Source organism: Trachurus japonicus, chromosome 4 (genome assembly GCF_045865225.1).
Source record: "Trachurus japonicus isolate A0001 chromosome 4, Traja_1.0".
NCBI classification, from domain to species: domain Eukaryota; kingdom Metazoa; phylum Chordata; class Actinopteri; order Carangiformes; family Carangidae; genus Trachurus; species Trachurus japonicus.
The window spans coordinates 18,852,730-18,865,864 of NC_140910.1; the positions used below are offsets into that span (position 1 = coordinate 18,852,730).

General features: G+C 41.1%; 1 protein-coding gene across 4 annotated transcripts in view; it reads left to right on the forward strand.

Moving 5' to 3' along the window:
- The window catches only part of opa1 (OPA1 mitochondrial dynamin like GTPase), a 39,611-nt gene that overhangs the window by 5,735 nt on the left and 20,741 nt on the right, over window positions 1-13,135 (forward strand). For 2 of the 4 annotated variants that reach the window (XM_085774547.1, XM_085774548.1), the window contains 20 exons: window positions 1,263-1,345; window positions 3,000-3,155; window positions 5,404-5,457; window positions 5,693-5,797; window positions 6,095-6,181; window positions 6,422-6,535; window positions 6,796-6,876; window positions 6,979-7,053; window positions 7,151-7,222; window positions 7,416-7,515; window positions 7,689-7,819; window positions 8,204-8,276; window positions 8,489-8,561; window positions 8,642-8,757; window positions 9,763-9,827; window positions 9,919-9,995; window positions 11,052-11,217; window positions 12,059-12,211; window positions 12,480-12,588; window positions 12,997-13,076. In XM_085774547.1, the coding sequence (XP_085630673.1) occupies window positions 1,263-1,345; window positions 3,000-3,155; window positions 5,404-5,457; window positions 5,693-5,797; window positions 6,095-6,181; window positions 6,422-6,535; window positions 6,796-6,876; window positions 6,979-7,053; window positions 7,151-7,222; window positions 7,416-7,515; window positions 7,689-7,819; window positions 8,204-8,276; window positions 8,489-8,561; window positions 8,642-8,757; window positions 9,763-9,827; window positions 9,919-9,995; window positions 11,052-11,217; window positions 12,059-12,211; window positions 12,480-12,588; window positions 12,997-13,076 (1,970 nt within the window). The remainder of the gene's footprint in view (window positions 1-1,262; window positions 1,346-2,999; window positions 3,156-5,403; window positions 5,458-5,692; window positions 5,798-6,094; window positions 6,182-6,421; window positions 6,536-6,795; window positions 6,877-6,978; window positions 7,054-7,150; window positions 7,223-7,415; window positions 7,516-7,688; window positions 7,820-8,203; window positions 8,277-8,488; window positions 8,562-8,641; window positions 8,758-9,762; window positions 9,828-9,918; window positions 9,996-11,051; window positions 11,218-12,058; window positions 12,212-12,479; window positions 12,589-12,996; window positions 13,077-13,135) is intronic. The other 2 variants (XM_085774551.1, XM_085774549.1) reach the window with 1 other exon arrangement.

Sequence of the window (13,135 nt, forward strand, 5' to 3'; positions counted from 1 at the left end):
CTGCAGTCAGTAGCGCTGCCCACTCCCCTCTATTATCTCTGTCGCTGTTTGACCACCACCACCGTGCCACTGTATTGGTTTGGTTGTGGGTTCCTGCTTGCGGTCCTGAGGAGCGCATGCCACGGTTCAGCTGTAAAAACAGGAAGATTCGGTACCACGTTGGGTTCCCGGTTGCAGACCAGTGCTGCTGTTTAACAGCAGTGTCCATGGTTAACAGTCAACACAGGTTATATTTTATTTAGTGAAATGTGTTACCTGTGACTAAAATGCTGAAAAGGTCTTGGACCCGGGGTTTTCAGAGGAGTATGATCATTTATACCGACATCTGATTTGACCCTGTGCCTGACACTTTGTTTGAATTGTAAAAGCCTTGTTAGATATGTCTCACTCTTCCAGACTAATTTGAAAAATGTGTGAACTTTTCTCTAGTTCACTTCAAAGCAAAAGTGAAAGGAAAGTGGTAAATAGGAGCAATAACCCATAATGATCTTTTTAATTGTTCCTTTCTGGTCTGGAAAGCTCTGAGATGCACATCCACTGTTTCCCTTTAGTTTGTCTCCTCTTCCCCTTTGACTTTCTGTAACATGACTGTCCTTGGCTGTACTCTGTCCCACCTGTGTGATTTTTCTTTTTGCCTCCTTTGACTTCCACCCTCTCTCCCCTGGCCTGTATCTGCTGCTTTCTTTTTACCTACACGCTCAATGCTAATAATGGGGAGATCTCTTTCTGCCATAATTTACTGACACTCAGATGTTTGGAAAATGCACACAAAATTTTAAGTTGACATTTTTGATATATTGACAGAAGAATAAGTAAGTACATTTTAATACACAATATTTGGATTGTAAAAGACAAATATTTGTTAAATATCTTTACATAAATTATGTCAGATAGTGTTGATAATTACAATGACATGAATGTCTGCTCTTAACTGACTGATGTGATTGGTGACACTTTTGGAAGCTACTGTTTCAATAAAAACTGACACAACCAGTTTTTATTGTAAAACACATAACATTTGTGTGTACATGGTATATGCACATAATATATGTGTATATCAGTGCAAGATTTTTCAAACATTTGAGCTTTGATAACCTTGGTCTTTATTTTTCTAATCATAGGCCTGCTTTAAACCACTGTCTGGCATATTTAGATCTGGGCATAATTGTATTCCTAAACTTGTTTACAGTTAGTACTCAACGTGATCAGCGATACATTTTCTTTGGTAACCTTATTTTGTGGTGTTCTGTCTCCTCTGGTAGAAACCTCAGGTGATCCCCCTCTAAAAGCCACAGATTCATCTTCTGCAGCGACACAAGATGCCAGCGACAAGCAATACAAAAAGGCAAGTTTATGAAAACCTGCTGAAAGTTTTCAGCTTTCTGCTCTCTACTACGCCACCACAGCTTGGGCCCAGTCCGCTCCTGTCGTCTGCAGCTTGGCTACGTTTCACTTCAGTGGCAAGAACTGTAGTGGACTGAATCAAAATGCACTCAGAAAATTTCAGTAATGAGTTTTGAGTCTTGTGCAAGGCATTAGGCCATATATTTTAAGAGCCTGTGAGGCACCAGGCAGACTTCATGTTGCCTCACATAAGCATCGGATCCTGACTATTTGAGCATTAGCGCTCATAAAGTGCCTCAACTGATGCATTCACTTTATTTTGTATTTATAAATTCTGTGTGCATTTTGAGCCACTGTGTTCTACTGAATGTGAAATGTTTCACACTAGCTGCCAGTTTATTATCAAGATGCCCTTCTGACGTCCTAAGGAAACGTTATGGTAAGACACATGAGAGCTTTTCTCAGTCCAGAGCAGTATACTATTGAGTGTCGTTCCTTGTACATATTGTATTACACTCATTCATATCTTTATCATTGTTTCATCTGCCTTTACTGCTTGTCATTCATCTCAACCTTTTTCCCCATAAGGCTCTCTCACCTGGCCAACACTTTGTATACATATGTGTTTCATTTCCTTTGTTCTCTTTCCTTTTTGCTGTTTATACATTTAGTCTTTTCTGTTAAGTGACCACTTTCATTGTCTCTGTTTAGTTTTTTTTTTATGTCATAGTACGTGTTTTTATGTTTTCTTATGCAGAATTAAGCTTTGTAAACAAACGACAGAAAACTTTGAGTATGGATATTCTAAGATGAGCTGCATTTAAAAAGATTATAGCTTTCCTCTCCTATGCCCTGCTTTTTGTCTGCAATCATGGTCCCCAACATGAACACGTGTAACACAACAAAAATTTTACAAGTTGAAGCTTCACTTTAAAAAACAATAACATATGTGAATTAGCAAAAACCAGCACAGAATTGCACAATGATGTCATGTTGGTGACCTCTGAACCGAAGCAAATTTTACCTGCTGTATGCCTTACCCCAAATAGAGCGATATCCTAGTGCTTGCTTTGCTTATTTTCATCTTCAACATCATCAGATTGATTATTTTCAGAACCGGCTAATATTGTATTGAAACACACTGAAACAATAGGGACTCAACTTGGTTATTATTTTTACATGTATTATATAAACTAAGTATAAGTATGAAAATCAGTTACAGTGTTGTCTGAATTATGGTGAGCTTGAATCTACAGTGGCGAATGCTGGTGAGGAAAGGGGAGCAGAGTCACTGTTGTTGCCACTTGTTGCGAGGTGCTGCTGCTAGTGGTATTGGTTGCCTCCTCTGCCTTCAGTCTGGCAAAGTTTGGCATCTCCCTATTGTGTTTGAGAGAGACTAACTTTGGCCACGGACCTCGGTTCTCTTAATAAACCTGAGCGTTAACTGAATCGTAAAAATCTCTCAACAAACAGCACCAATGCCAGCGACTGAGACACCGACGACACGTTTCCTCTGTTGTACAGTAGGCTTGTGTTATTTCTTGGATGCAGCAATTGGCCTGTACTGTGTGGCCGACCAGACGAGTTGCTGGTTGTTGTGTTTTTTTTTTTTTTTGCTGCTCCTACCTCTTTCTCACTATGACGTACCCCAGCAGGGTCTGCTCGGCGAGCTCATTCTTATTCAGCAGCAGATCCAGCGGCACGAGGAGGAGGTCCGGCGGGCCGCTGCAGCCAATAATGCGCGTCCCCCACCGCCAGAGCCTGCTCCCAGTCCGCCTCCGAACCCCAGCCCCCTTCAACAGAAACGAAAGGTGAAGGTCCCACCCCACTTAGACTCGATTTGTCCCACAAATGGCTCCTAAAGATCAAAGCTAAAGAGTACACTGCAAAAACTCAAAATCTTTCCAAGAATATTTGTCTTATTTCTTGTCAAAATGTCTCATTTCTAGTCAAAACTAATCTCTTTCCACTTAAAATAAGACTCATCACCTAAAAATGAACTTGTTTTGAGATAATTTTCACTTGTATTAAACTAATTTTCACTTGTATTAAACTAATTTTCACTTGAAATAAGTAGAAAAATCTGCCAATGAAAGCAAGTTTTTTGTGCTTGTAATAAGAAAGATTTTTCTACTTATTTCAAGTGAAAATCTGCTTGAAAGAAGTAAAACGTGTCTAAAAACAAGCTACTTTTTAATGTGATGAGTCTTATTTTAAGTATAATTAGATTTGTTTTGACTAGAAATGAGACATTTTGACTAGAAATAAGACAAATATTCTTGGTAAGATTTTGAGTTTTTGCAGTGTAGGAACGAAATATACACCCTAGCACAGTTTTTTATTTATACCAGCTGCCTTGACAAGAGTAACTTAACACCAGGCTGAACAGCAGGGTTTCACTGGTCCCCCCGGAGGAAAGTTTCACGTTTGTCGCACCTCTAAAACACATCCAGCGTCACTGATTGGTGTGGTTGGACATGGTTGGATCACACCATCAACAGTTATGTCCCAGTGTACTGCCATACACACTGAGGCATCACTGCAGAAAGAAAGGTGAGAAGGTTTATGTACCAGAGGGGAGTGAAAACTCTTTCAGTTGGTGTTAAGTTGCTCTGCACTTGATTAGTGGAGAGTAGAGCTGGCAGTTTTAACAACTGAATAAAAGTCTCTCTATTTTAGAAGATTCAGTTTTTTGGTAGCGTTGCTTTCTATTACTCCCTTAAATGCACAGGATGGAGGACATGACATGAACAGCTGCTAAAAACTAATTGATTAAAACCAATTAATACATTCCAAGGCTGTGGCCATGCAATGAATTTGTAATGTCCACCACATAGACCAAAGTAGCATCTTTAAACAGAACGTAACACAGTGCAACAGAGACCAATCCGTACTCTACATGTACTTTAAATTATTTATTGTATTGCCACTGCATTGGATTATATTGTATTTTACAGGTGTTTATGTCTAGTCCTCCACTGAAGTCAAGGTGCAAAATGTTTTAAAATTAATTAATACAATTTTTAATTTATATTATTTCTAGTTCAGGCCGTTAGTCTGGCCCTTACGATTCCCAACAGTAGCCTCCATGTTTCACCCCCATAGTCTGTCAGGCTGTGCTAAAATTTATTTTGTCAGTGGGCTGTGGAAAAGGCATGCATGGACCTTCATAGCCTGGCTCCAGAAGTGACGTAGTAGCGCAGCCTCACTTCCATGCAAATGGATGGATTGTCATCAGGAGCACAATAATGTACGGAAACATTGCATGGAGTGGAGTGGCAACCTGCTGCATGGTGTGAGCTGCACTATTTGAAACTACCACGGATGGACGACTTACATAAAAACAACTCAGTCATGTTATCTTCAACACAGAAATTGTCTTAAAGTTTTCAAAAAGTATAGTGAAGCCCAAATAACTTTCTTAATTAAGGAACTTCAGATCTTATAAAAAGTTGTTGCCATGTAGTGCTAGACGGTAGTTTACAACGCACTTCTTGTCCTTGTCGTGTGGAGTAGAAATTATTTTTGCTAAATTAGTTTTGCGTGTTTGTCTGTTTCTTGAATTCCCTTTCTTCTGCTGCCAGTCCCATCTGTCCATGTATGCTGTGTCTCCTGCTTTCTGTCCTGTTTCTCATCCTGCCAAAACTATTGCGAGTGTACAAAATGCAAAAATCAAATGACCAATGCGGGGGGAAAAAATCAAGCTGTAATGCCTTCATAATTTTTGGGGATGGGATTGGTTGATATTTTTCAGGGCTCACTCTGATTGGTGTCTGTTTTGTGGAATAGAGCTTGTTGATCAAAGCTGAGTAAACCCAGAACAAGTACTGTCTGCCTGGAATCTGATCTTGTTCTTCTCTTCATGCATTAACATGACTATACTCTGGTTCTCTCTGTAACACAGTGTGCACGTAATGAACCTTCCTGATGCTGGTGGGATTTCATGCTTATGAAGTTGCACAGTGAGAGTGACGGGTAGCCCTTATTTTCAACATGAAAAGAAAACAATAACTCAATTTGTTGCTATTCTTTTTCTGTTTTTATTCTTTAACCTTTTAGTCATCAGACAAAGAAAAGGTAGACCAGCTCCAAGAAGAACTGCTCCGTACCCAGGTACAGTAGATTTTGTGATACTCTTGCTAAAAATCTAATCTTATTATCATGAAAGAGCTTTTATTTTCTAATAAATACTGGTGTAATATGATTGGCAGGAACTGGCCAGTACAATACAATTATCTCGGTAAAGATGAAAGATTAGTAAACCCCACATTTGAAGTGTTACTGATGCTCATTGTTGATGAATATCAGCATTGTTGATTGTTGATGGTTACTACTGTTTATCCCATAGCTAAAATATCAGCGCATGCTGGAGAGACTGGAGAAGGAGAATAAAGAGTTAAGGAAAGTGGTGCTGCAAAAAGATGATAAGGGCATTCACCAAAGGAAAGTGAAGGTGGGTTTGTAAACACACACAAACACAGACAATAAACACATTAACCTCGACTTGCATGGTTTACATTTGAGATTAAACAATTATAGATAATTATTCAGAGGACAGGGTAGTTTTAGCTGCTCTCCTCTTTGGGTACTGTCCTCTTCATGCTGCTCTGAACGGTTAGTGTTGGTTCAGTTACTGTAGCCTCTCTTCCTTTAGCTGTTCCTTCTAATCACTGCTAGACTCTCTGGATAGAAGTGTTGTAAATGTATTTTATCATGTCATCACTGTTCATTTTTGTGTCTCCCCGTGTAGAAATCCCTTATTGACCTGTATTCTGAAGTTCTGGACATTTTGTCTGACTACGATGCCAACTACAACACACAGGACCACCTACCCAGGGTAAGGAGCAGTCAGATTGAAGTCCTCATTCACTAGAGATGGTTTGCTTTCAAAGAAGGGCTTCATTGATTCCTCACAAATTGTCTAACAAGATTACTCGGTGTGTTTGAAGTGTTTACCTACAATCCTTACAAGATTCCCAACTTAGATTTTTTTTATTAGCTGGAGTGGACACTGATCCTTGCCACTCTTTATCCTTTGCTTTACCCCAGTCACTCAGTTTCTCCTCTCCTCCTTCAGGTGGTTGTGGTCGGAGATCAGAGCGCTGGGAAAACTAGCGTGCTGGAGATGATAGCTCAGGCCAGGATCTTTCCTCGGGGCTCAGGAGAGATGATGACACGTTCTCCTGTCAAGGTGAGTGGACTCATACTAGATGAAAAGAGATATGGACAATTGATACAGACATTTACCAACAGCTGGTTATTTTGAAGTGCTATTATTACTACGCTTGTACACTGTCATTGTTGACATGCCATGAAGTTAGCTTTACTTAACAATAGTCATCTCCTAACCAGAATCTAAGTGATTTAATTTACTGCTGGCAACCAAGAAATGAAGGTATAGAATTTGTTTTAAAAAAAAAGCTTTTGACAATGCTCACTTTCTTGCTCTAGGTAACCCTGAGTGAAGGTCCCCATCATGTGGCCTTGTTCAAGGATAGTGGCAGAGAGTTTGACCTTACCAAGGAAGAGGATGTAAGTCACAAAGTCATTCACTTCATCCAACTACTGTGAATTTGAGATTTAACTTTGTTCTCAGTTAATGCAATTTTACCTGTTTTCCCCAATGTCTTGCAGCTGTCTGCTCTGAGGCATGAGATTGAGCTGAGGATGAGGAAGAGTGTGAAGGAGGGGCAGACAGTCAGCTCTGAGGTTGGACATAGTGCTTCCACTCTAAGAAACTGCACCATTATATTTTTTGTGTAAAGTCTCATGGTATAATGATGTTTCTCTTTTGTTTACATGATAGACAATATCCCTGAGTGTCAAAGGCCCTGGCATCCAGAGGATGGTGCTTGTTGACTTACCAGGTGTCATCAGTGTAAGTATAAGTTCGTATGAATGTCTGAATGTCTACAAAAGTATTTTACTGTGTTCAAGATTCTCTCTCTGTAATACACAGGTACTTTCTTAGTTTACTCTTTTGTTATGTTCATATCATTTCTTTACAGTTATCAATTACAATGATACAGTTTTATGATACTAAAATCTTTCATGCTGATTTTTGTCCTCAGACGGTGACTTCTGGCATGGCAGCAGACACCAAGGAAACCATCTTCAGCATCAGCAAAGCCTACATGCAGAACCCCAATGCTATCATCCTCTGTATTCAAGGTGAGCCATAAACACACCATTCCCACGTATAATATCAACGGGTGTCAAACTGAACAGGGAGATGATGTGTTAGAATTAAAGTCTGACTTTCAGACCCACACACTTTCCTGTTGTCCCCATTTTATTCATCTCTACACCATTTCTTTATCTCTTGTGACCTTTCCTGTGTTCAGATGGCAGTGTCGATGCAGAGCGGAGCATCGTAACTGACTTGGTTAGCCAGATGGACCCCCACGGGAAGAGGACTATCTTTGTCCTCACCAAGGTGGACTTGGCTGAGAAGAACCTGGCCAGCCCAAGCAGAGTAAGATGATTTACTTGGTCACTTACCCCAGCGTTGAGCCTTTAGTCTATACTACTCTCAATATTTTTCATCACTTTTAAAGTGGGTAAATGATGAAGTTCAAAATAATGATTATAATTTTTACCCATATATGAAATGTGGTAGGAAGATGGAAGCTAAAAAGGTGTGATTAATAACAAAACAACCGCAACTTCTGAGGATTTTTTGTTTGAGTATGACAAACCAGCCGTCAACCATGAGAGATGAAAATATGAATCTGTCCAACAGAGGGCGCCCACTACTTAGATTTTAACCAGCTTGTCCCTCAATGACCCAGTGTTAAGGAACCTTGCAGTGCAGATTGGGGGAAGTCCTTTCTGTTAAACCTTTTTTTTTTTTCCCCAGATCCAACAAATAGTGGAAGGAAAGCTGTTTCCGATGAAGGCTCTGGGCTATTTTGCTGTGGTAACAGGCAAAGGTAATCTCTGCAACTGAGTCATCCATTGTTTAATTTCAAGTTATTTAATGAGGACCTTCAGATCATTATCATATCCTAACTCTTACATTTTGTTGGCCTGTATAACTCATTATGTAGCTTACATAATATTATTATTCCGTATCAAATCATAACCAAACATTACCTTAAATGTCAATTACTCACTCCTTGTTCTGCTATTTACCTGCACACAGGGAGCACCGGCGAAAGCATAGACTCCATTAAAGACTATGAGGAGGACTTCTTCCAGAACTCCAGATTACTTAGGCAAGTAGCACCTGATTCATCAAAATCGTACATGGTGTTGAATAATGCAAAGCTGACAGTTAATGTATTGATTCAAGCAGGGATGGCATGTTGAAGGCCCACCAGGTGACCACCAAGAACCTCAGTCTGGCCGTTTCCGACTGCTTCTGGAAGATGGTTCGGGAGTCTGTTGAGCAGCAGGCCGATGTCTTCAAAGGTACGACAGCACAGCAACAGGTTTATTGTTTTAATAAATTAATTTTTTTTTCCACACAAGGTTGAGTGGTTGAGTTGTAAACCTTCCTGTTTGCACCAAATCCCTTTTATGTTGCCAGGTTTGTTATGAAAATGGGAGATACAGTACCATAGTAAAATTTTATTCAATATCTGTGATGTTGGCTCCGGCCTCGACTCATTACGCTGCACAGGGAACAGGTGCTACTTCTGCCCACTCCCCCCGCCTGCTTGTGTTGGCTTTACTCAGCCTACACTGCCACGCTTCTCTACCTCTCCAGTCCTGCCTTCCAACCGCAATTAGTCTAGACAATTACAAGCCCATTGCTAACTGCACGGGAGATTTATGGCTGTGAGACCGCAGTTCCCATAGGGCCATTGTGTGGCGTATCGATCCGTAGCCCATCAAATCACACACAGCCGGCCTCAATCGTCCTCGCCTGGCGCCACCGTGGCCCCCACAAACCAGCAATTAGCCTAATCTCCACTGTGGATAGGGAGCTGTGGAAAGGGACAGCAGACTTGGTGTGCGTGTGTTTCCATGTCTGTGACTCTGTCGCAGTGTCTTTCTCTGTGTGCGTATGTGAGAACAGAAACTCTGACTTTTGATAAAGCACATGTGATTGGCCCCATCCCCTCTCCTCCTAAGGGACAATTTAAAAGAGTGAGGCCTCAAGCATTTTTTAAAAAATAATAGGCACCATCATCAGTCTGAAAGCCGCCTTTATATCATACCAAGTTAAAAACAAAGATGGCCCTGCCTGTTGATTATAGTTATTACTATTTGATGTCATCCAGGTATGACGACAAACACTTGGGAAATGGCTTATAACTAGTGAGACTAAGGAGGGTTAAAGTTCAAATAAGGCTTTGTGGTTGAACAACTTATACTAAATTACAATGTCACTGATTTTTAAATGTGATGATCAAGATTAAACCTGCTGGTGTTCTTATTATAAATGATCATCAATGTCTCTTCTCACCACAGCTTCCCGCTTCAACCTGGAGACAGAATGGAAGAACAACTACCCTCGTCTTAGAGAGCTGGACAGGGTGAGAGACTTCGACAGATGTCCTCTTACACAGAAGTTCTCCCAAGGCTCGTCATATTAATCCAAATGATTCTCGTTTTGTTTTCTCACAGAACGAACTGTATGAAAAGGCCAAAAATGAAATCTTGGATGAAGTCATTAGTTTGAGTCAAGTGACCCCACAGCATTGGTAAGTTAAAGATGATTTATATCAAAATAGCATCAATGGTGCAATATTTAAACCTTTTCTAAAAACTAATAATATAATTAATGGACTCCAACTTTGCAAAAACAGTCACAGTATTGAGAGATTTATTTTTGTGCCCCTGATTTAGATAATCATTCATAACAAGAGTTCACCTGTAGAGGACTAAACCTTGTAAAATTGTATAGCTGAACTAGATCATGCATTTGTAATTGCTACAGCAGCACTCGACTAGACGTGTGAGGAAAGCTATTTTTAGGGCAATCTGCTGGTTTTTGTCTCAAAGCATTTACCGTCGTCATGTGAATGTATAGTTATACCTCACCCCCAATGAGGAAAACCTTGCTAAATGAGATGTATGCATGCTGTTGTGGCTGTCCCCAGTGTGCGTGCCATCAGTTGTCCGAGATCAATACTCTGATGAATGGCCCATGGATGGGAACAGGGGGTGGCCCTGTTAGCCAGCAGCCAGCCAGCACTATTGGAGAATGTGCTTATTGACAGTGAGGGGTGCTAGCCTGAACAAAAGGGGAGCCTAATGAAATATGAGCGTGTGTTTATGATTAATGAGAGGGGCACAACACCGCTCTGGTCTCGGGGGAACTTGGGGAAGGTTTTGTTCCATTGTCACGCTGCTGTGGAGAGATAGAGTGAGAGTGTGGGGGCCTTTGGCTACTAACAGGTTCATACCGAAGCTGTATTGGAATCTACAGTCAAGGGCAATCACAGCAGCAGCGCAGACCACAGAGTGAAAGCAGCTGCGGCCAAGAGCGATCCCTCTTCACTCATTGTTTTCAAGCCCCACCGGGTCACTTAAGTGAACTGAGCCAGACACCTAAAAAGCAACTTTGTTCCAAGCACTCTGGCTTGTTAGATAACATCTGAAACAAAAACATGATAACCTAAATCTAAAAAAGATGTAAACATGTATTACCTTAACGTTGTTGCGCCTTCAAATTGCAACAACCAGCTACAAAGTGAAACACTGATAACATTTCTTTCAAAGTACACAACGAGTTACTGTATGTTTTACCCCCCCAGGGAGGCCATCCTGCAGAAGAAGCTCTGGGAACGTGTTTCCACCCATGTAATTGAGAACATCTACCTGCCTGCTGCCCAAACAATGGACTCGGGTACCTTTAACACCACTGTAGACATCAAGCTGAAGCAGTGGACTGACAAGCAGCTGCCACACAAAGCACTGGAGGTAAAGCAAACTGTCATTTTACAATTCAGACTATAGTAGTGAGTTCACATTAAATCAGTTTAATCATATGTTTGATCCAAACCTCTTTCATATACGTTTTTTTTTTGTTTTTTTTTGGATCTCCATTAAAGCAGAAGTAAGTGGTCCGGTCGTTTTCGCTAATGCTGCGTTCCAGGCAGGCTTTTGAAATCGTAAATTACAGCTTCAAGTCACAACTTACGACTTTGTAGCGTTCCAGGCAACCCACTCGTGTTTTTCCGACCTGTTTTACCGGTGAAAGTCACTATAACGGCCACTCGTAACTTCCGACCGGTGAACTCGTACCAGATCGAACTGGTACGACTTCACGGTCGGAAAAATACGAGTTTCCTTGAACGCACCATAACAGTCCTCGTCCCTACGTTGCCACATTCACGGCGTTCCTTGGCTGCACACACAGCCCTGCATGCCGTTCTCTCTCCTCATTGGATAAAAACTGTAGGATACGATAAATGTTTTCTCCTCGGCTCAGAGCAGAGCAGAGTGACTGACAGACCCGTGTTTCAGACCAAACACTCTATGTAAGTGATTGCTGTCGGAAGATATAACTATTTAAGACTTATATTAACACAAATATATCACTTACTTCTGCTTTAACTTTGGCAAAGGTCATTGCTATTCTTCCTGGAGTCCATACCCGACACAATTATCTTTCCACTGCAGTACACATTTTACCACCTTAATGCCATAAGTTTTTATATTTTGTCCCAGGCTGTATGGATTATAAGGTATATTCAAACAGCCAATGGCCTTGTGGTATTCTGATCCTTTTCTTTCCCCAATGCCTTCCGCTCCTCGTCAGGTTGCCTGGGAGACGCTGCAGGAGGAGTTTGCCCGCTTCATGGCTGAATACAAAGGCAAAGACCAGGACGACATCTTTGACAAGCTGAAGGAGGCTGTGAAGGACGAGAGCATCAAAAGGCACAAGTGGAACGAGAGGGCCAAGGACAGCCTGGTAAACACACAGTAAATCCACCAACCCTGAGCACAAGGATACACAGAGCTTACACACAAGTCGATTTAATCCATCCCTCCCGAAAGGCAATTTAGTTAACATGTACCATGCGTTAAAAAGAAACTGGTCTTCGTGACATTGGTGTATTCATGCCATCAAGTATCATACCTGGTACAGGACTTATTGTACCTTTCTGTTCAATTACATTCCATCATACAGCCCGGCTGATAATTTGATTTTCTCTTCGCCCTCTCGTTGTATTTGTCAGAGGGTAATCCAGCACAATGCCCTAGAAGACCGCTCCATCACAGACAAGCCTCAGTGGGATGCAGCTATCCAGTTCATGGAGGAAACCTTACAGTCACGTCTCAAAGACAGTATGTTGGCCGTGATTGCTGAGGCTTCGCTTTCTCTCTCTTTCTGTAACTATGTGATAACAAAATGTTCCATTGTTGTCAAAGCAGGAATTTCTAAATTAATCAAATCATCATCCATTTTCTTTTTGATATACTGCATTTTTCACATTCTTCTTGTTCTTCTTCTGGTTACTTGGGGGTCAGAACCATTTAATTTGTGGGACAAACTCAGGAATCAGTCTAATGTTCACTATGATTCAATATGATGCAGGAGGCCCACATAAACATTTCACAGACACAATGGTCAGAAATGGCCAGTCTTTCTCATTATATACTCTAGTGTGTTTTAGCTATTCTCGATGCAAGAGGTTGTGTGAAATTTGATGTTGTCCATCGTCTTTGAGCGGCTGTCTTTCTCTCTTCTTGTAGCCGACTCAGTAATCAAAGACATGGTGGGTCCAGACTGGAAGCAGAGGTGGCTGAACTGGAAGAATCGCACACCAGATCAGGTCAGAGTTTGGGATGAGTCTCCCCAAATTCTTGAAGAAACACAACTTACACCTTTAAA